We start from the raw sequence: 20,825 nt of genomic DNA, 5'->3' as shown, positions 1-20,825 counted from the left end.
AACTAAATCTTTTATTTTTTTTTGGTTAAAATGAAAGATAAAAAAATGATTGATATGGGAAAAAAAACAGTGAATTGGAAACCTTTTTTCTTTTTTTTTTTTTTTTTTTTTTTTTGTAAAATGAATTACTTAGACGAATACATAATGGAAAATATATACCAATATCATCATAGTGGGAATAATCAATCAAGATATATTTGCAAATTCTTTGTCAACCACTTAATTTCCTCCCAACCAAAAACTTATATTACATCAACACAAATAGTTTTTCCCACCTTTTTTTTATATTGGGAAAAATATTATGACAAATTAAACATTCTTTCCTCACTAAAACAAAATAAAGAAAAATTCAGAGAATATATATATATATATATATATAGTGTCCAAAATACCTAATGCTTGATTGGAAATTAAACTTTTTATTAATCAAAGTATGAGGACTTGAATTTTCATTTCTTTAATAAAAAATATCAGTTGTAATTGAGCTATATTGTGCATATGCATAAAATATATTGAAAATAGTGATCTTTTACAAAATGTTTTTAAAAGGTTAAAACAATACTAATAATAATAATTTCTAGAGTTAAAAAATAATTAAAAGCTAATGCAAAATTATCTTAAACAAAGGAAAATTTAGAAATACCATTTCTTGTCATAAACTCACTTCATTTTTTAACTAAAATATATATTAGACAATGTGTTATAAACTGTATAGTATTACAAATGAATAATTATATACAAACTTTACAACATAAAACAAGTTAAAAAAATAAAATAAAATCATAATGTATAGCTTATAATAATTAAACCTATTATTTAGTTAGGTTTATAAATATAGCATTAAACATATACAAAACAATCCAAAATTCTTAAATTACTACCATGCATATAATTTAAATCTCTAAAATCATATACTTTAAAATTCTCTACCAAAACTATGGTAATAAATTAGTAATACACCGTTGTCACAGAGTAGATTCGAATATAACCAATACATTATATTACTTATTCTCCTCTAAAACTTGGATATTTGATCTTCTATTCGTCTCAGTATTGTACTGAAATATATACTTATATAAAGTAGTGAAAAAAGTACAAAAAGGATATGAAAGGACTAAGGGTATGAGCTATATATATATATATATATATATATATATATATATATGTAGGTAGGTAGAATAGGGAGGTAGCTATATATATATATCAATTAATAAGAATATATATGGCTGCATTTGAAGAACCCTATAGGTAATTCAGTCAACGAACAGTTTTATCCTTCATTAATTACAAACTACAAGGTGGTGATGACATTCCCAAAAAGAAAAGGAAGAAAAGGATTCAAAAGTAATAATTCATTTATTTTTCCATTTTTGAACAATGAAAAGAGGGAAATCTCATTAGGTAGCAGCAGTGTTTTACGAAACAGAAGGCTATTGAATTTGTAGACTTGGAAATGTTAACCCTAAAGTTGTAGGGCTGCCCTTAGCAAACAACATAATGGGAATGGGGGATACCCTTAAAAAAGGGAACATCGTCACTTCATTTTTAGTGCCCTATTTAGATAGGTATCTTCAAAATTTTCAATTCTTCTTTTCGTTTTTTTTTTTCCCATTAAAGATAATGTTTAAGGTTGGTGGTTTTGGTGTGTATTGTACAGATTAGGACATATGAAGATGAAGCCTACCATATTTGTAATATATTATTTAATTCTCTCTTTCCATTTCAAGTAAATATATAATGTACTTTTCTTTTCAAACCATAATAACAAAATTATAACAAATAATAAATTATTATAGTAATTTAAATTTTTAAATAGTGTTTGATTATTGTAGCTCATCCTAAAACTACAAATTAATAATAGATTGATTACTATAGGCTTTTTACATTGTAATGAAATTTTTTAACACTAATTTATGCATATTGACGTGCTGCTATGGATTGATTATCAACTTATCACTTTGGAATAAGGGTTTTTTTTTTTTTTTTAAAGATAAATTTGGTATAAGTTAGAACATGGTGATTTAGTGGATTCCTTTAATAATAAATATTATTAAAAGTGTTAGGTGTTGGTGTTATTATTATCCTTATACCATTAGCCAAAAGTTTTATATATATTCCTTTATCCACTTAAATAAGTGCAATTAGAAATAATGTAGTTCTTGATTCCACATGGTCCATTGAAATAATAATTTGCTACAACATTTTTTGGCCTCTCTTGGTCTAGATGGCTTAAAGTTTAAAACTAACCTCAGCAAGGAAATTATAATTTGAGGCCAAGGATGAAGATTATCAAATTAACCACAATTTTTCTTTTTTAAATTTATTATTAAGCATCATTGATAGAGGAGAACAACAAGCAACTTATGAGTTACTCTTACAAGTTCACAGATATGAATTGATTGTCATGAAGCTTCAGATCAGATTGGTATGTATTACTTTTTTATATACAAACTATTTACAGAGCATAGAGAAATTACGTCGACAGAGAATAAGAAAAGGCTCGACGATAACACGTACGTCATCCATTTACACGCCATTTTCATTTGTTATTGCTCCTGCCATTGCTTGCTGTAACATAGAATGAGAGGAATCAAATCTTATTTTAGTTCCTGTAATTTCGTATTTATTTAAAATCATATGTTACAATTTGAAACGTTTTATTTTAACCTTTATGCTTCGTATGAAATATCCAGCCGTCAAATAAGTGAGCAAAATATGCATTCATAGAAAGTTGATGACAAAAATAGAAATATTCGAAGGATTTAAGAATGAACAAGCTCAAAGATAGAAAAATATAATTTAAACAAGCAAACAACATTTGTTAGTGTTTTAGTTTTGATCACCTGGAAACAAGATAAGGTGTATTGTGTGTCAGTTGCTGAAATTTGGTGGTGAAGAACAATTCTAATCCTGAAAAGACAAAGATATTAGCGCATAGATTTTGGAATAAGTGGTAAGCCAAGTTTCTATTATGTGAATTTTGTGCATCTAAAATATTTTCTTGTTTGGATTATTTATTTTGCGAGTGTCCATCAAAAACTTCTAACGCAAGTTTATACAGTTATAGAATTTCAGGAGTGCGAGAACAGCAAAACGTAAAAGTTACGGGATATCGAAAGGCTAAGAACGAACCTTGATGAACTTTCTGGCAATACAAGGATGCCATGTTCTTCCAAGATTTTGCTTAGTTTTTCCCCTGTTATTGTTGAGTCTTTTATGTCCACAAATATCTGGGGTAATATAGCATGATGGAGAGAAATCATAGAAACTAATGTCAATATAGATTGAAAAGTAGACTGCAAGAAAAGGAATTTTGATGCATGAACAAGAAAAAGAAATACATTCTGTCTAAATCTTCACTGCTGATCTAAGAACCTTTTTTAAACTATTAAAAAAAATCCTGATTCGCTTAATAAAAAGAGAACTTCAAGTTTATGATATTTTCCTATGATCTTAAAAATATTTTTCTGAAAGACAGAAGAGTTTTAGTAAACAAACCTAAAATTCAAAAACAAGAAATAGAAAACAAAACCACTATCATACAAACGAGTTGGCAATTCAAAGATCCTATGGACATATGCAGGAGATTAAAATCTCAAACAAAGATGAGAAGCGTCCATCATTTTACCTCAAAAATAGTAGAGGAGGATGACAATGGTGATTGATTTACATTTATATAAGCAAAATAATGTTTTAAAGTAGTGAACATACAATTAACAGATGCTTACTATGTTTGTTTCAATCAAATGGCTTTCAACTTGCAATCCTTTGATTTTATTTAATCCATCTGCACAGATCAAAAGTCACAACCTCCCACCAAATAGGAAACAGAGAAAATGCAATGTCCATAAGCTTGCACTTGCAGTGAAGAAGCCAGAACAATGAGGAAGAAACATAATTGCTAGAAAGGAGGTTTTACCAGCCAAAAACTTAGCATTCTCATGATCTCCCTCAAGTTTCACAATATTCTCTTGTATCGCAACCAATGCTGCAGCACAAAGAATACCAACCTGCCTCATCCCACCTCCCAATGTTTTCCTCAGCCGTCTCGCCTGGAAAGAAAGCACAGACAGGTTTAATAAAACAAGTTTGAAATCCTTCGCAGTCAAGTTTAAGGGCAAAATGTGAATATATACATACCTTGTTAATGAAGGCCCTTGAACCAACGATGACAGAGCCAACAGGAGCTCCCAAACCCTTAGATAGACAAACCTAGTTCAAAAATTCAGTGAAGCAAAGATTCAATTAACAAGTATGCATTAGCAATGCTTGTACACTTCAGTTGAAGATGAGGAGGGGTAATTTTAAGAATATATATGAAAAATTAAATGTATGTATTCTTGTCAGATCAAAATTAAGGATTTAACAGGTGATTTATTAGATATCTTCCTTGAAGTTGCCAGTATTCTATTTTATCTGATTAAAAATGAATGAAGAAAATAAGGAAATGAAGATTTTAAGAACGAAAATGACTAAGAATAACAAAGCGGATGGATAATTATACAGATACAGAATCAGCTGCTTGCACGAGCCTGTCAACAGGAACACCAAGTGCCTGGATACACAAAAGCAATGGATTAATGGTTATCGTCAAAGAAGTTCCAGGGAAAAAAATCTACATGATTCCACTCCTTGAAAATGGAAGTTTGAGGGCTAGAGATTTCCCAAATGATATATATGCAGTGGCATTGCCTATTTTGGAATATCAGTGAATAGCACCATGCTTTGTTTAACTTTAAGCATGCACAATGTTATTAGAAAAAGGTAAAAATGACAAGTGAAGGAACAAAATATATAAATACAAATTTTACGTTGTAAATCATTTCAAGGACAAGAAGGAAAAAAGGATACATCTAAAGGGAAAGAATCGATTATAATAAAACAAATTTAGTACAAGATTTTTCAATGATAGCAGCTAATACAAACCTCTGCCTTTCTCACTTTAAATATCTCATACCATGGGCTTTCTGAATCAAGCCATTGTACGACATTTTAACCCTAAACCCTAAAGGATTTGGACAGTCACCCATGTTTAAAACATACAATTCTAAACAAATGCAGAGCAATGTAATCTATCATTGTTGCCAAGATCATCATCCAAGGGACTAAAAACATTCGCAGATCATCATCCAAGGGACTAAAAACATTCGCAACCCTATACATATTAATTTACTTAAATATTTGTATTCGAGCAAACTTGGCTGCACCTCAACTACTCTAACAGGACAACCATTTGACCTACTATATTTGATTGCCAAGAAAATTTATAGTAAATCCCAAGCAGGCGATCACTATAGCCTGAACTCATTTCCTTCCAAGTATTACAACCCGATACAAATCGGCAAACCAAAAGGAAAATCACTACAATTTATCGACAGATATAGAACAGGAGGCGCATTCACTTTTAACCACATTATCTTTCTTAATCATTCAGGACTCAGGAGCAACTTGAATTTAACATTTAAGTTTGAGCATAATTGAATAAAACATGCAGATTAAGATTGCCAGATACCAGAAGGCATCAAGTCATTGTAATTATTACTATTAAGGTGTTTAGTCAATCTACATACAACTGAGGCATTGAAAATACGAGCACCATCAATGTGAAGCTTTAAACCATGCTTCTTAGCTAAGTCTCCAACCCTGTCTGTATATTCCACGGAGAGGCATCTACCTCCACAGCTGCAGTGTAGAAAAATACTCTAAGAATGAAGTCTTGATGATAAATTAGAAAGTTCTAATCATAAAAATCACTATTGAATTTGGTGTGACCCCATGAGATGATGAAAAGTGCTATTGGCCAAGTAGAAGTACTTACCCTGGTATTTGGTCAAATAGTCAAGTTTGAAATTAATAGGTTAAAATATTAAAAGAAAATACCTTATTCTTTGAAAAATTGCAAACTACCGGCGAACTTTTCACAGAAGTTTCAAAAACTGCCCTTGAAGTAGAAATTCCATAAAAAGTCAAATAGAAACCGGGACTTGAAATAGGGTGATGGGTGACCTCGAATAAATTTCCTTCTAACTCATCATCAAACCGTTCTATGTTTCAATTCCCGTTTGACTTTCCATAGGAATTTTAGTTTATCGGTAATTTTTGAAACGCTTATGAAATGTGATAACTTTTAATTGAATACAAGATTTTTTAAAAACAAGAGCCAACCCTCAGGTCTATGCTTTATAATATAGCCAGAATTCTAAGACATAAAACTTAACAGCAATTTAAAGTGAATAAAAAAACATTTCAAAATGTTCCCACCAAAAAGCACTACTCCCAAAGCCATCCCAACACTCATCAAAACTTAGCGGTACAGTGAAATTAAAAAAAGAAAACGAGTCCTTACTTGGCATGCGAGTTTTCCAAGCAGATAAGCCTGGTAGTTGGAAACACAATCTCTCCTCTTGGGTCTCTAATGGCAGCTTCAATCAAATCCAAGTCCATGGTTCCATCTCCATTATTCCTAACAGTCCTAGGATGAACCCCTCCAATAGTTGCAATACCTCCATTTTCATAAATATGAATATGAGAATTATCCCCAAGAATAACCTCAGACCCCCTAATCTCACAATGGACAAGAACGCTAATGAGGTTGCCCATAGTCCCGGAAGGCACAAAAAGAGCCGCCTCCTTCCCCATAATCTTTGCCATTTCTGTTTCCAATCGAAGGGCAGTTGGGTCATATTTCAATACATCATCATCAACCTCGGCGCTCGCCATTGCAGCCCTCATTGCCTCGGTTGGTTTGGTGACAGTGTCTGAACGAAGATCGACAGTTCTCGTCACCATTTTAGAAAGAGCACTGATGAAACAAACAAGAAAAAGGTAAAAAAAAAAATCAGTTCAGACAAAAGGGGGTTTCTACTCTAGCTTTGATTTTTCACAAATTTAAAGAAAACCCATCTCGTATAACGATTTGAAGCAATTGAAAAGCAGTTTAAAACCACCCAAGAGAAATCGATACCTGTGTTCTGAAACTGTTTCTCTTCCCTAGGACTTGAAAGACTAAATAGGCCGGTGATTTATACGAGGGGAAGAGGTGATTGAGCAGTTCAACTTCCCCTCTTGTTTTTCTTTCTACGTAAAAGTTATGAATAATAGGATTCTAGAGGATCAAAACTCCAACAAGGAAGCTGGTAAGATAATTACAGAGGAAAAGTTTGATCGAAGGTATGAACACTGCCACGTCATTTGATGTGATTGCCACGTACTCTCCACATCACATCCAGTATTGCACAAATAAGGTATTTTCTTTTTCATGGAATAAATTAATGAATTATTCAATTACGTCTTAAATAATTATGATTACTAAATTTTTTATAGAAAAAAGTTCGTAAGTAATAAACTATTATCCATCATATATCTATTACAAAGAGATTGGAATCATTGTAATTTAAATAATTTATATTATTTAAAAATTATAATTAAGAATATCCGGTGCCACAAAAAAAAAAAAAAAAAAGATTCGTGTTCTTATAGAAAAGCTTTTCATATTATTCTTTCAAGATAACGTGGGGTTTAATTCCGAAAGATTGTTATATTTGGTCCATTTTTCGTCCTTTATAGAGAATGTGTCTCCTATATTTTGAGAACTCTCAACATTTCTACGCTAGTCTATAAATTTTGGTTAGTTATAACTTAGTCTATATATTTTCGATTTAGGTTTAGATTATATACTTTAGTAAGATTTTACTAGACATTTAAAATCAAGTTCCATTCGATCAAAAAATCAACTAAAATTAGAAATACGAGTAAATTAATCTTTAACTTTAAGGGAATTTGAACTTACTTAGAAAGGAAAATACAAATTAATGCATTGAAAATGTGGGAATAAATATCATATAGTTTTAATCAAAATATGCAAATAGAGAAAATTGATATGTAAATTTATTTTTTTAAAAAAAAAAAAAAAAAAAAAAAAAAAAAAAAAAAGAAGAAGAAGAAAAACGTTCACGATGGGACTCGAACCCACAATCTCCCGCTCCGGAGGCGAGCGCCTTATCCATTAGGCCACGCGAACTGTCGTGTTGAGGGAATCTTCAACATAAAATCTAATAAATTCCAATTCGACCTTTTTATTTTTTTTTGACAATTTTCTAACTAAAAAACATGCATGCTTATAAAACAAAAAATATACATAGACCATATTAAAGAAACCTAATGAAAAAGTTCAGTTTCAAGACCCAATTGATGATAGTACGATCATGATAGAACTAATCAATTGGTTTTGTTTTGTTTTTGGTTGATTCCAAAACCGACATAAATGAACCGACGATCATTTCTAATCTTAGATAACGAGCTCTATAAACATGATAGGAAAAGTGATTTTATCGTTCTCAAAATCACTATCGAACATATATTTAACTACTAAACGATTGAGAATAAGGTAAAGCTTTTTAAATTGGTAAATATCATTCTAATTACAAAATTTGGGTAGCCATTTTGGTTTTGGTTTTTGAACATTAAATCTATTTTCTTTTATTTTTTTACTATGATTTGCATCGATTTTAAGTCGAAGAATTGTATTCCTAACCAAATTTTAAAAAACAAAAACAATATATTAAAAACTAATTTATTTTTTCAAAATTTGACTTGGGTTTTGAAAATATGGGTTAAAAGTAGATATCAAAACAAGAAATTTAGAGAAGAAAGACATATCCATATACTTGACCCTTTTTAAAAAATCTGATAGGTATCAAACAAGTTTTGTTAACTATCACTTTCGTACTATGCATATGTTTTAAGGTTAAAGTATCCTATCCTCCTTAAAAAAAAAAAAAAGGTAAATTCTGATATTAGATTTTTATATTAGAAATTGTAACGTAAAGTATTTAAATTTAATTTTTACATTTTACTATTTGAAATTGAAATTATCTTCAAACTATTTTTAAAACTTTCAAAAGAATGGATTGTGTTTCAACTATTCATGCATCTCACTTTCACCGTATACGTAAAAAATGAGTAAAAATATTTAAAAAACAATCATAAAAAACTGTGATGCACAAATATATAAGTATATGTAAATAAATGTTTCAACAGAAATTAATTCACATTAAAATCTCAACTATTCTCCGTAAATACATTTATACTAAAATTCCTCTTTGTTTATAATTAATAATCTCAGTTGTTGATCAACTGTATAAAGATGTTCGCGTGGCCTAATGGATAAGGCGCTCGCCTCCGGAGCGGGAGATTGTGGGTTCGAGTCCCATCGTGAACGGTTATCTTTTTTTTAAAACATTAACAAAATTTACTCAATAATTTTCAAGAGATTTTTTGTTTTTAAAAAATATTTATGAATTTTGCTATGGTTTCAATGTTTTTAATATTCAAAACAATTTTTTTATTGGAGGTAAATATTTTTTTTTTTTTAAATTTATTTTATTAATTAAAACGATTATCAAAATTATACTAAAATTTTGTTATATATATTTTTTTAATTATTTTATTATATCTGAAAATAATACTATCATGAATGAAGTTAGTAAGAATGAATTAAAGTAGTATAGAAAGAAAATTACAGAGTTTGTTGAATGACAACTGACATGTTATTGAAAGACAAATGTTGAACGAATGTTTGTTGACATTAATTTTGAGTACGATTATCAAAAACATCGTTGAACATGAAAAATATATATCGTTCTAGCATCACTCTCACTTAAGTTTAGCGTCATTAGTTTATTGTCGTCAGTGCTAGTTTTGTTGGCGTTGTTCTTGCTGAGTTGTGCCAATGTCGTTGAAGATGTTCATGGTATCACTCGATTCTTTCGTTTTTTGAGTACTGTGGATGCTGTCGTTTTAGAGATTTGGAAAAAAAAAAAAACCTAAATCATGAAAGAAAGGGTAATATTGTAATTTCACGGGAAGATGTAACACATTGGACATTGTTTAAAAATGTTGAGTCATTTTGCCAAGTTGGGTCTTTAATACAATTAAGTGAAAATTTTCCAAATCAATTTCGAAGTTTTGATTTTGAAGAGATTATTATACCTCAAGTGAATATATATTCCATAAGTAGCTTAATTTGGACGAACCCTAGTTTCCGTTTCAAATTTGGGAAATTTCACTCTTTTCCTTTTTGATTCTCCTCATTTCCCGCTGTGAAATACTTCACATCTTCACAAACCTCCCGCCAGTCGTGTCAATTTTAATTGGGCACCCAGTTCTCGGCATCACTTAGCGTGAAGAAATTCTAGTGCACGATTTGATTTGTTTTGCAAACAAGAGATGATGAAAGGAAGAAATTCTGGGAATTTGTCGAACCCATGTTTGACAATGCATCAGCCATGGGCTTCTTTGCTTGTCTACGGAATCAAACGCATCGAGGGCAGGTCTTGGCCTGCACCGCTTAGAGGTTCGTTCATCTCGAAATCCCACGTTCTTCTTGCAAATCTACTTTTTTGGCGTGAGGCTCTGTTTGATTTGTTTGAATGTTGGAATAAGAAGACAAAATGATAGTAGAATTGAGAAATAGAATTGGGTAATCATGGGTTTGTTGTTACTTTACTGTTTGTCATTTGTTTGATTCTGGATCAGATGCTTGATTGGTTGGGAATAAGCGTTTTTGTTGTCTTTGATTTACGCTATAAAAAGGATTTGAAACCAAACTAACAAACATTGTTGGACATTGTATGTTTGTAAATGTGTGTCCTATTTTAGTTGTCTTGTTTATTTTTTTGTAGTGGTGTATCTTTTGTTAGTTAACCCCTTTCTTTTTGGATATGGTTCATTAAGGATTATTCTAAATTATGAATTTGATATCTGAAGGCCGTCTTTGGATTCATGCTGCAAGTAAGGTTCCTGAGGATTCTACAATCAAAGCAATGGAGGACTTCTATAGGGAACTTTATGCTTTGGATGGAATTACTGATCTTAAGTTTCCAGAACATTATCCCGTTTCAAGGCTTTTAGGTATTTAATTCGATGGTTTTTCATGATACATTACTTACTGGTTCACGTGTTTTTGTAGGCTCTTTTTTGGCTCTATTTCAATATTCCAGCGTCTGAATTATTTATCTTATTGCTTGGAGTCTATGATTAAAGTGACGCCATCATTATTTTTTACACCTTTGTTCATTCAGGGTGTGTTGAAGTGGTTGGGTGTGTGCGTGGTGAAGAACTGAAAAATTGGGATGAAGTACCTGAAGGGGTGGGTGGCATAGTTTTTCTTATGCATACCTTAGTTTCTGAGATATCTTAATTCTTTTTTGCTTTTAGAAAAAACAAGCTAACTAAAGTATACCTATTTTATTTGAACGCAGGTTAGAGTAGAAGCTCAAACTGATTTCTGCTGGCTCTGTGAACAACCACAGGTGTGTACTGATTTGAACAGATAATCACATTTCAGCAGAGTAATAGTTTACCAAATGGCATTTTTTTCCCAGAAATTGCTGATTCCATTCGAGATGCGCGGTTTCCAGGGTGTTTATAACTTAGAAAAGAGGGTAGGAATGTTAATTTTGTTTTGATTCTCTTCTTATTGCTTATTTTGTGTGTTTCCGTATGTTCTAAAGTCAATTGTATTTCGTCAGATATTTGAAGCAGCAGTTAGAGGTCTCACCCGTGTTAAATGCCCACTGCCTGTAAAGTTCCAACTTCCAGATCCTAGAGATCCATTCTCCTTGAAGCCAGGATCTGTATCTTCATGTTCTCCCGAGACTAAAGGATCTGGATCTGAAGTGGAGAAGTCATCTAAACTCAATGCTGCGATAGCTGGTGCTCGAGCAGCCGCTACTCAGTTTACAAGAAAGTACCAGGACCCCCAAACTTCATCTAATTTTGGAATGGGAAGTAAATCCAGAACTGAATTCTTGGGAGGAGATCAATTTCAATCATCCAACTTCGGTCAAGACAAGGTTTCACGAGAAAATATCGAAGAACAAACTAGTAGCTACCACACTCGATCTCAGGGACTTTTTGCACACCCGCAGCAGCAAAGTAGAGCTCCTTCCAAGGTATGCGTTTTTTTTAACAACACCTGTTATTATTTTAAATGAAAAGGAGCAGCAGTGAACAAATAAAATGACCATAATTAGCACTTCATTTTCAAAGATGTTACAAATTGTTGTAACTTGGGTTTAGGGGCATAATAGGATTTAAATCATAGATATTCTAATCATACTAATGAAAAGATGATTAATTATTGTGTATTAGTAGATAATCCTTACAGTATGTTCTTAAATATATTGTCAAATGCTATAGCTTGTTACTAAATCTAGACTAGTCTTGAATATTTCATTGCTCTTCCACCTCCAACTTGGGTATCTTCAAAACAGTCTGATGCCTTTCCATTAAACTGAAGAATGTATTGTTGTTCGCAAAATTGTCCGTGTCCTGTATGGCATTGACGTTAATGTTAGAGGAAGCACGTTTCAACATTTTAAGAGTCCTATTAACAGAAGTAATTCCCAATTCGTTCTAAGACAGTTTTGTATTCTTATTTGTGATGCCATTATTGATTGCTACACGTAATTAATGAGCCGTTCGTGTCTTGTTTAGATTTTTGCCGCTGCTGTGAGAGATCTGAGACCGACATGAATGTTGACGAATTCAATTGCTGAGAGGATTTGTACATAGAGAAGCAGTGTGTATGTGAAGGGTGTCTTCAGCTGTAACTGGTGTTTAGTTGGTTACGGTTAAAGTTATAAATGGAGGTTTGGGTTGAGAGGAAAGTGAACTATTTTGTGGAATTTCCATGGTAGGAAATTTGGGAGAGTCTAGCCCTTGTTAATTGTGTAAGCTTATCTGTTTATTGGTGATAAATAAACCCTTGTGCAGTTGTAATTTTTGAGAATCCACTCTCAGAAGCTAGATTTTACTTAAGAAATATGTGATTCAATCTGCATTAAATAGTGTATGGAAAAGTAGTAGGAGTTCAAGAAGTTACCAGTTCAAATCCTCGCTTGAGAGAAGATTGGGACAAGGGAGGGCAAAAAAATACAAAAAAAAAAAAAAAAAAAAAAAAAAAAGAAAAACACGAAATTTTCTTTTAAAATCAATAAATTAAAATCAGTACTTTTTAATGAAAACAAATGTAGAAACTCAATTTTTATTTTAATGTTTTCGTATTATCATTTAAAATCAATAAATTAAAATCAGTATTTTTTAATGAAAACAAATGTAGAAACTCAATTTTTATTTTAATGTTTTCGTATTATCGTTTTTTAGATTTTAAATAAAAGATAAGAAATTTGTACCAACAATCAAATTGTCAAATAAATAAGTTAATATTTACATATTCATCAATCATTTACATATTCGTTGAATTCATGATCACATAAAACGTCAAATTTGGCAAGGCTTAAGATCACAATAGCGAACGTAAGCAAAAAAAATATCGATGAAGGCACATCCCAAAAGAAAAATGGCAATCAAGAAGTAAATGAGTCGATGAAGGGTGGGACAGCCATGAGTGCTAGAAATGTCTTTGATGAAAGGACTAACACCTTGCAACTATGAGTATTAGAAATGTCTCTTATAGTCCTATCGCTATACACAATAGTAGGCGTGTGTGTTCACAAATATCCGCATTGATCACCTAAAGAAAAGTGTTAGTGGTCTCTGAAAATGAGATTCGAGCTTATTTTTTTTGTGTGTTTAACCAAATTAGTCGTTCTTAATAGTAACTAAAGTGTTAGAGTAGAGAGGCTCGACACCACATCAATGAGAGAATCTTTAATCGAGACTAGATCAGAGGGATGTGGGCTGGAGGTTCAGGCCACGACACCCAAACTGAATGACATCCAAGCGACAAAAGGTTCTACAATTTTTCCTGCACCCTCCCTAAACTTGGATCATGCAGTACTATTTTAATAATAATGCAAGGACAAATATTATTTTGTTGTTCTTTTACATATAGCACATATGAACATAAGAGACACTCCAAAAGTGTAACAACTTCCACTTGAGACAAATATATCCAATTGATATTAATAGAATCTATTAGGGTGCAACTTAGTCGTTTTTCGTTAGTATTAATTGTACTCAACAATCTAAAATTTTAATTTTAAAATATAAACATGCTTATTTAGTAAACAAATATTTGAAAATGCTAACTCTCTTTTCTTTCCAACCATAAATTCGAAAAATTCATCCATCCAATATATAACAATATAGGATTTACAAACAACGTCAAAAGGACAAAATGAATATGTAAAAATTGACTTATAATGATTCGAATAAAGATAAATGAAAAAAAGAACTTAATGGACGAACTAAGAATAATGGTGTCAAATGCATTGTTGAGTTTGAAAATTCAGCCACGACCTAAATCAAACCCGTGCAAATTGCAATCTTTTCTTCATAATTTTATGACCGCGGTTAATGAAAGTAGTAGTATCAATGGTGAGAGGAAACCATTCAATTTAGGCAATTCCCACCATATATAAACAATTCAGCAATGTTTTGGGCTATGGTGAAGCTGAAACTCACCATCATGGCCCAAGGGAATCAATGGCAGCCGCTGTGCGGGTCAAAACTCAGACATATGCAGGCCCCGAAACCAATATTCTTGCGGCAATGGGGACGGATCCCATCAAACAATCATCAAATCGAACACCCAACCAGCAAGCAACTGTGAAGGAGGAACCCCCATTTCTTCTCAATGGGACACAAAGAGGTCAGATCTATTTTCCCATTTTTGTTCTCAACTTATTCCAAGTTCTTCCTCTTTTTGCTTTTTTCTATTGAAATTGACAACCCCATTTGTTGAATCGCTTTATCTTTGTTATAATTCCAACCCCTTTTCTGCGATTTAGGAAAAAGAAGCGAAGAAGGAAGCTTTTAGAAAGTATTTGGAGTCTAATGGGATTGTTGATGCTCTCACCAAAGGTTGTTTATCGCCATTTCTCTGCTTCTTCGCTCTCTGTTTTTCTTTTTCTTGAGAATTCGATCTCTTTATCGATGCATTCGAATTTTGATACATTTTCTATTTTGCATTTCTTTTACTGGGTTGAAGTTCTGGTTGCATTGTATGAGCAAAATGACAAGCCTTCCTCTGCTCTCGAGTAAGTATTTTCTTTTTGTTTTGGGTTTCGATCACGTTCTTATGCTTTGCTTGCTGCTGTGATTGTTGGAGATCCATAGTTGAGGTTAACCGTGGTTGTAGCTAAAGCTATTTGAATTTCAAATCTATTTATCATTACTGATAGATAATATCACGATTCCTTATCCGAAATTTGGGTCTGATTGACCCGAAGTTGGACTAGTTTCGTTTTTCAAATTTTATAGAAAACTGTGAAGAAAACTACAAAAGCAAATCTTTCTTCTTCTAAATCCTGTCAAGTATTCCAAAAATGTATGTATTGTATTATAGGTCTAATAAACTACAAGGCGCTATGTTAGAGATAAATATTGTCAACAAGAGGTTTCTTATGAAAGTTATCGTTTACTTTTGCTTGTAATTTGGTATGTCCAAAAATGTAGTTTTCTTTTACTTTCTTTCTTAAGTAAAGAAAATCCGAAACGGATAATTTTATTGAAGATAATAAAAGTATACAAAACTTTCCTAGGAGTTTATAATAGCAAATTCCCATTGGAAGTAATCGTTGATAGACTTTCTTTTTTCTTTTTATCTGACAGATTTATTCAACAAAGACTTGGGGGTCCATCTAAAGCCGAATATGAGAAGTTACAATCTGAGATGGCAGATTTGCAAGTCAAGTATGATGAGCTTCTAGCTACACACAAGGAAACCTGTAAAGAGGTAGTGTCGAATTGAAGTTATCTGACTCGATGCTATTCCTTGTTGTTAAGAATACGTGTAATGGGTAAAATATATTCTAAACTATGAGTCTATACTTTTGGGTTAAGTGGTGACTTGATATGATAAGACACACAAAAAATGTAGTGGTCTTCTCAGGCTTAAGCATGAAAAGAAAAAATATAATAGATTAGATCTTTCATCGGTGATCATTTAATTAAGTTCTTGGAAGATATTTCTTAATTTCTTCCAAAATATTTTTAGAATAATAAACTAAAAAGTGCAAGACAAAAGAGTATACTTTCTTATATATTTATTTATTATCTACCACATCAACTAGTATGATTAGTTGATCAAATTGTGCAGTTAAAATGTTGTAGGACAAGTAAAGAAGCTGAAAGTAGGTAAACAAGAAAATGAAAAAGAAAAAGAAAAGAAAAAACAGAGAAGGAAAAAAAAAGTACCTAACAATGGTATCAAAGTTAGTCGCCGGTGTTTCGGATGGAACCGGTGGAGGGTTCTGACCAGGTGTGGTTGAGTGAGGTATTGTTGGAATACCCACCGGGATGTCGACTTTCCAAGAATGGGGTATTGTTAGGAACAAGGTAGTATGCGATGCCTTTCTCCACATTTGCTTAGAATGGGATGACCAATATGGTACTTATGTGGCTTGGCTCTTCCACTATTATAGCTAGCTTTTGGGGTGTGGTTCTCCGAGGTGCTTAAGTACCTAACAATTACCTGATTTGCTTAGTGCAATTTTGAACTGTTATCTTATTTTTCCATCGTACAGCCTCTTGAAATTCATTGGTCTATATTGTGTTGCAGCTGGAAGAACTTAAAAGCTCACATAACATCACTGTAACATCTACCAAGGATACCACTGATGATGAGGATGAGAATGATAAGCTATGAAGGACGAATGGAGCTGCACATAGGAGGTTGATGGATTTTCTGTATAGTAGCCAAGAAAAAAATTTGATATCTTATTCGTTAAAGGTATGTGAAGACCTTACGCTATCCATGTTTAAAGAGGAAAAAGGAAAATATTTGCTAAATAGTTGAATTGTATGAGGTGTGTATCTATCTTTTTACCTTTGATTTTTTGACAATGTTTGCGTTGAAAACTCTCACTTTAGTATGCCAGTTATGTGGTGATGTTTTTAATGTGCATTTGAAAATGTAACTAACGATCATCTTTGTTGCTGAAACTGCCACCTTTCATAGAAGCTGCATTAATCTTCATAGGTTACATGAAAATTGTCAAAAATAGAAAAATTAACAAAATATTTAGACTTCATAGAAAAATTAAATGTAATAAATTTTGTCTTCTAGTGGTTTTTTTCCATGGAGTGTAAATAGTTTGTTTGTTTGTTATTTATTTATTTATATTTATTTTTCATAGGAACTGCCATCCCCATTTAAACCTCAGTTTAGACACAACGATGAACTTTCCCTTGATTTGTCTTGGCAGTGATAGATAGGAGAGTGGGGTTTTTTTTCTTCTTACTTTTGTTATTTTTCTTTTACTCCTCATTAACATAAGATAAATGAAAAAAAAAACAAAACCACTACGCAAAATGAAGAATCCAAAAAACACAAGGGAGGCTCTCAAAGCAGCTGGAAATAATCCACGTGTTCTCTTTATGGGAGCGAAGCTGAGGATTTGAATAAATTTTTCCACCAAAATTTGGAGGCATTTTTATGACTTTTAAGTCTATTCTGGAGGAGGAGTTGTGTTCTTTGGTAGCTCTTTTCTTTTGGGTGCTTTATCTGCCTGGAAGGAATGGGAGAGTGTTTTGATAGATGGCAGTTGGAACGTGGAAGGATGTGTGGAATTTAGTGTTGTTTAGTGCTTCTCTTTGGCTCTTAATTCATTTTTCTTTTGTAATAGTTCATTACTTTTTGGCCATAATAAAGAACTTAGAGGGAATGTTATAGAGCCAAGTGAGTTGTCTGGTAAGATTAGTTGAGATTTGTGGAAATTGGTATAGATATTCTTAGATTTAAAAGGAAAAAATCATTGCTCTTGGTTACCCCAAGTTGGGTTCGGTTATTTTTTTTAATTGCATTCCCCCGGGTTTTGGTCTGGCGCTTCTTTTTATGAGTCTTTCATGGCTTCTTATTCTTTCACATTCTTAACCAAAGATGATTTTCTATACGTTAGAAAAATTTAGGAAAACTCCCTGGTAGTCACACCTACCCCAGAACTCTCATCCCATCTAAAAGATTCTTTTCTCTTACCAGATATTCTATAGAATAGCCAGAACAATTACATTTGAACGGTAAGATCGTTTACAAGCTGCAAGTACACCAAAGGTCTTGGAAAAACTATCACATATATTAATTCTAACTTGTCTCTCCAACAGGTGATCCAAATCCTAAGGACACTTGCATTAGACACGCCATTTAATCCTTCCATAGTCAGATCAACCATAAAGTTTGAACTTCTTGAGATTTTTAACCTTCCAAAGCAAGAGGAGAAAAGAGGACACGAGGGCCAATCCTAAGATCACACAAAAGAGAAAAAGAAAATCTACTATAGGATGGTGATCTAGATACCAAGATTTCTAGACCAAAACAAAAAAAAGGAATCCTATGCAATTTCAAAAAAAACAAAGACATCAAATGTTTTTTTTCCGAACAAGGACGTCTAAAACTGAAGTTCTATGAAGTGGAATTCTTAGAGAAAGATAAAACAACTGCAAAAGTGGATATCCATATAGAAGAAGAGAGATAAAAGATGAGAAAACCAAGCAAAGGGAAATATTTACCCAACCAAAGATCGTTCCAAATACTAGTATTGATCCATCACCATTTCAAAAACTTCATAAACTTTGAAAAGCAAGGGAAAAATATGAGATTGGTCTTCATAAGATTTTTGAAAGTTGCTTTAACCCCACGAGCTCAGATCCTCTCCGTCGCAACCAAGATGGGGATTTTATCTTACTTTTTGATAAATGTTAGAGCTTTTAGATTTCACCAAGTCTTCATGACGATTCATTCTGTAGGCTAATCAAAGCTTTTACTTTCCAAATGCATTTTGGTTGGCAGGATGACTAGTATCATCATTAATTGTGAATTAATGGAACACAATTTAGGAAATTAACTGGTATTTGCTATGCTGAGGCTAAAGCTTTGGATGTACCTTTCCAGATTAAGACAGATGTTGAAGTCTTAGCTCTGAAGGATATAATTGTCGTTGTTACTACTTGATAATTGAAAGAAACTTTAGGTCTTGAAGTCATTTGTCTTCGATACCAAATATTGCTGTCAAAGAACAGGTGAAAGGGATATTTTACTCGAATAGTTCGTTTTCCATATATCCCTTGACACTTTAGTTTTTGGGGCAAGTTTGATATAAGAACACCCAAAAGTGCTTAAAGAAGGGAGACATAGAAGCAATTGCCCACCCAACACAATTCAACTATTGAAGTATATATTCTCAACCAAAAGATCAGGAGTTCGAATCTTCACATTGGATTCTAGCAAAACATTAGAAAAGTAGTTTTCCCACGAATGAAAGATCCAAAAAAGTGATGAGCCCCAAATACTATAAAAGAAACTTGCCTTTGGTTTCTACCTTTGGTTTCTAATCATCTCAACTTGAAACACTATAACCGGGGAGAAATTTGTGTGATTGTAGAAGAAATTTTTTGGTACATACTTTTTTCTCCGATTGGAGTTTTTTTCGCGTTAACTATGGTGTCTTTAATTTTAGTTTTATTGTTTGCTTGTTCCTACTGCAGTAGTGGGAGATTTTTTTCCCCAAAAAATCACTCTCACTTAAAAATGAAAAACAATAATGATGCTATTTCCCACCTTCATTTTGTACTTTCTTTGTCATTTCTTACTTGTTATGGAGTTTTTTTTTCTGACTATTCTGAGCTAAGTTTATAGGAAACTCAACCATGAGTTATTAATACTATGTTATTAAATTATTGTTAGATTTGCAGGTAGCCCTAAATTTTTGGTTTGGTCTCTTTCTCCATAGGCATAGGCTACAGTTTCAACCTACTCAGCCTAGTTGGCTTTTGAAAAGGTGAAACTTTTGACATAACCCTCCAAATTAGACTTTGGGGGCTAGTCACATTCCTATGCTCCCCAAAAGTTTTAGTGCCCATCATATATAGCTTTGAAGTTATACATTCAAAAAAGTTGGCAAGTAAATTCAGTTGTTCTTCAGTTGGACCCACCTACTAGTTTAAGTTCAACCAAACTCAAAAAAACTTCAAACATATATTATTGAGGCAACTTTAAGCTAAAGCAACGAAAATTCAAATTTAAATATCTTTTCCTTCTTCATATATTTTGGTTGTGCCCATTTACATGTACTAATATGACACATCTAAGCATGGGAGGACGCAGTGATGACCTAAACGTTGTTGTTTATCGATTCATTTGGTAGTTGTAACTTAGGTACTTGTTTGACAAATTGTATTTATGTCCACAAATAGTATCACTCTTGCACATCGCTAATAATTATCACTAATAATTGAATTGAATTGAATTATGATCATTAGACATCTATTATAAATATAAAGTAGTTGACGACAAAAATTCCATGACTCTAAAACTTACATCTAACTCAAAGTTTGATGAAAAAGAAAACACTTATTCGTTCGAATATTGACTTATCTTATCCTAGAACACTTATTAAATCTCCATTCACTCGTAATTAAAGCTTAATTGAAAATTTTAATCCATCCAATTAAAGAAGAAGAAGAAGAAGAAGAGGAGATGGTGCATGTATTAAGGACAAAACTAAATTATTATTTCTCTATTACATGAACTTACTTATATGTTAAATGTTAAAATTCATTATATTAACAGTACATATTGAAATTAATAAATTGATTTTTACAATAACCAAGACACCTGATTCATTCATTTTTATCAATTTAATCAGTTTCAATTTAGTATATATGAAATTAAAGTTTGAATTTAATCTTAATTAAGGTTTTAAAAAATATTATTTCGGTTACTAAAACTCTTGAAGAAAAGAATTTCAACAACATTCCTAATTAGGGTGACAAAGAAAATTCATAAGGTTTTGTTTTTATTTATGTTTTAGAATATTAGATTATTAGAACATAGAAGGCAAGAATTTAAAATCACAAACCGT

At 32.1% G+C, this 20,825-nt stretch overlaps 3 protein-coding genes and 2 non-coding genes across 8 annotated transcripts; 3 read left to right on the top strand and 2 right to left on the bottom strand.

The window, feature by feature from the left end:
- Positions 1–2,286: 2,286 nt before the first annotated feature.
- On the bottom strand, positions 2,287–7,133 carry LOC103496384 (low-specificity L-threonine aldolase 1-like). 3 transcript variants are annotated; one of them, XM_008458222.3, is made up of 10 exons: positions 6,965–7,133; positions 6,347–6,802; positions 5,571–5,682; positions 4,505–4,555; positions 4,141–4,212; positions 3,920–4,052; positions 3,729–3,787; positions 3,133–3,230; positions 2,844–2,910; positions 2,287–2,568 (listed from the first exon to the last, which is right to left on the bottom strand). In XM_008458222.3, exons 2-10 carry the CDS (start codon positions 6,787–6,789, stop codon positions 2,527–2,529), a joined length of 1,077 nt encoding a protein of 358 aa, XP_008456444.1. In that variant the 5' UTR covers positions 6,790–6,802; positions 6,965–7,133; the 3' UTR covers positions 2,287–2,526. The 3 variants fall into 3 exon arrangements, with proteins under 3 accessions (XP_008456444.1, XP_050940762.1, XP_050940761.1); XM_051084805.1 differs by lacking the exon at positions 4,505–4,555; XM_051084804.1 differs by lacking the exon at positions 2,287–2,568 and having other exon boundaries at positions 2,706–2,910.
- An 814-nt stretch (positions 7,134–7,947) lies between these two features.
- TRNAR-CCG (transfer RNA arginine (anticodon CCG)) lies at positions 7,948–8,020 on the bottom strand. Its single transcript has one exon. It is a non-coding gene; the product is annotated as a tRNA-Arg (tRNA).
- A 1,127-nt stretch (positions 8,021–9,147) lies between these two features.
- On the top strand, positions 9,148–9,220 carry TRNAR-CCG (transfer RNA arginine (anticodon CCG)). Its single transcript has one exon. It is a non-coding gene; the product is annotated as a tRNA-Arg (tRNA).
- A 708-nt stretch (positions 9,221–9,928) lies between these two features.
- On the top strand, positions 9,929–12,895 carry LOC103496378 (uncharacterized). Its single transcript, XM_008458216.3, has 7 exons — positions 9,929–10,354; positions 10,768–10,911; positions 11,082–11,149; positions 11,262–11,312; positions 11,385–11,444; positions 11,532–11,954; positions 12,499–12,895. The coding sequence occupies exons 1-7, from the start codon at positions 10,228–10,230 to the stop codon at positions 12,535–12,537; spliced, it is 912 nt and encodes a 303-aa protein (XP_008456438.2). The 5' UTR covers positions 9,929–10,227; the 3' UTR covers positions 12,538–12,895.
- A 1,403-nt stretch (positions 12,896–14,298) lies between these two features.
- LOC103496370 (uncharacterized) lies at positions 14,299–19,995 on the top strand. 2 transcript variants are annotated; one of them, XR_007821003.1, is made up of 6 exons: positions 14,395–14,617; positions 14,757–14,829; positions 14,957–15,005; positions 15,580–15,703; positions 16,529–16,699; positions 19,649–19,995. XR_007821003.1 is itself a non-coding variant. In XM_008458208.3 (5 exons), the coding sequence occupies exons 1-5, from the start codon at positions 14,603–14,605 to the stop codon at positions 16,613–16,615; spliced, it is 348 nt and encodes a 115-aa protein (XP_008456430.1). In that variant the 5' UTR covers positions 14,299–14,602; the 3' UTR covers positions 16,616–16,812. The 2 variants fall into 2 exon arrangements, 1 of the variants encoding a protein (XP_008456430.1); XM_008458208.3 differs by lacking the exon at positions 19,649–19,995 and having other exon boundaries at positions 14,299–14,617; positions 16,529–16,812.
- The last annotated feature ends 830 nt before the right edge of the window (positions 19,996–20,825 follow it).

The sequence above is a fragment of the Cucumis melo genome, chromosome 5 (genome assembly GCF_025177605.1).
Source record: "Cucumis melo cultivar AY chromosome 5, USDA_Cmelo_AY_1.0, whole genome shotgun sequence".
Lineage (NCBI taxonomy): Eukaryota > Viridiplantae > Streptophyta > Magnoliopsida > Cucurbitales > Cucurbitaceae > Cucumis > Cucumis melo.
This window is presented reverse-complemented; position numbering and strand designations above follow the sequence as displayed.